This window comes from Pteropus vampyrus, unplaced genomic scaffold (assembly GCF_000151845.1).
Source record: "Pteropus vampyrus isolate Shadow unplaced genomic scaffold, Pvam_2.0 Scaffold8923, whole genome shotgun sequence".
In the NCBI taxonomy this organism is placed as follows: Eukaryota; Metazoa; Chordata; class Mammalia; order Chiroptera; family Pteropodidae; genus Pteropus; species Pteropus vampyrus.
In genome coordinates, this window is record NW_011897704.1 from 4,836 (window position 1) to 5,805 (window position 970).

The window sequence follows — 970 nt, forward strand, 5'->3', positions numbered from 1 at the left end:
TCTGTCTGACATATTTTGCTGAGCATGATTATCTCAAGATCCAGCCATGTTATTGGAAATAGCAGTATTGAAACTGAAATGATCCTTTGGGATGCTTTCAGACCAACCATGAGTCTCAACATTTTAACCTCTCTAAATAGCATTTCACTCATCTATACAGTGATGAGGACTAGAAAGATTAATTTCTAATCCAAAATTCAATCCAATCTAAATCAAAAAAAAATTCAAATTTTTGAAACTAAAACATATTACATTTTTGCTGTGCTGGAATGAAGAACTTTCAGCACAGCCCTGCGTATCTGTTTGGTCTTCACACTGTAGATTATGGGGTTCATCACAGGGGGGAGCAGCAAGTAGGCATTGGCAATCAGAGTATGTACATAGGGTGGAGCCCATTTCCCAAATCTGTGAACAAAGGACAAACTGATCAATGAGATATAGAATACAGCAACAGCCCCAACATGGGAGATACACGTGCTAAAAGCTTTCTTCCTCTCTTCTGGGGACGCAATGCTGAGGACAGTCTTAATAATCAAAAGATAAGAAAGGATGATAAAAATTGAGTCCACCCCAGCAGTGGTAATCAAGGCTGTCAAGCCAAGTGCACTATTGATCCTGGTGTCTGTGCATGAGAGCTTCATCACATCAGGATGGAAACAGTAGGAATGATGGAGCACGTGGCTATGACAGAATGAGAGACGCTTAAGAAGCACCAGTATAGGTATTTGTATTACAGTCCCTCTGGTGATGATTGCAGCTCCAATTTGTGCTATTTTAAGATCAGTTAAGACAGAGGTATATCTAAGAGGATTAGAAATGGCCACAAAACGATCAAAGGCCATGGCCAACAGCACCGAAGACTCCATGACAGTGAAAAGTTGAATGAAAAACATCTGTGACGAGCAGGCATTAAAGCTGATCTCCCTGGCATTGAACCAGAATATACCCAACATGGTGATCAAGGTGGATA

General features: G+C 40.6%; 1 protein-coding gene across 1 annotated transcript; it reads right to left on the bottom strand.

Annotated features, from left to right (window-relative positions):
- Nucleotides 1-248: 248 nt before the first annotated feature.
- LOC105310673 (olfactory receptor 51F2-like) lies at nt 249-965 on the bottom strand (the record flags this gene model as incomplete). Its single annotated transcript, XM_011386811.1, has 1 exon — nt 249-965. A coding segment is annotated over one exon (717 nt), but the record flags the coding sequence as incomplete, so codon positions are not given.
- Between the last annotated feature and the right edge of the window lie 5 nt (nt 966-970).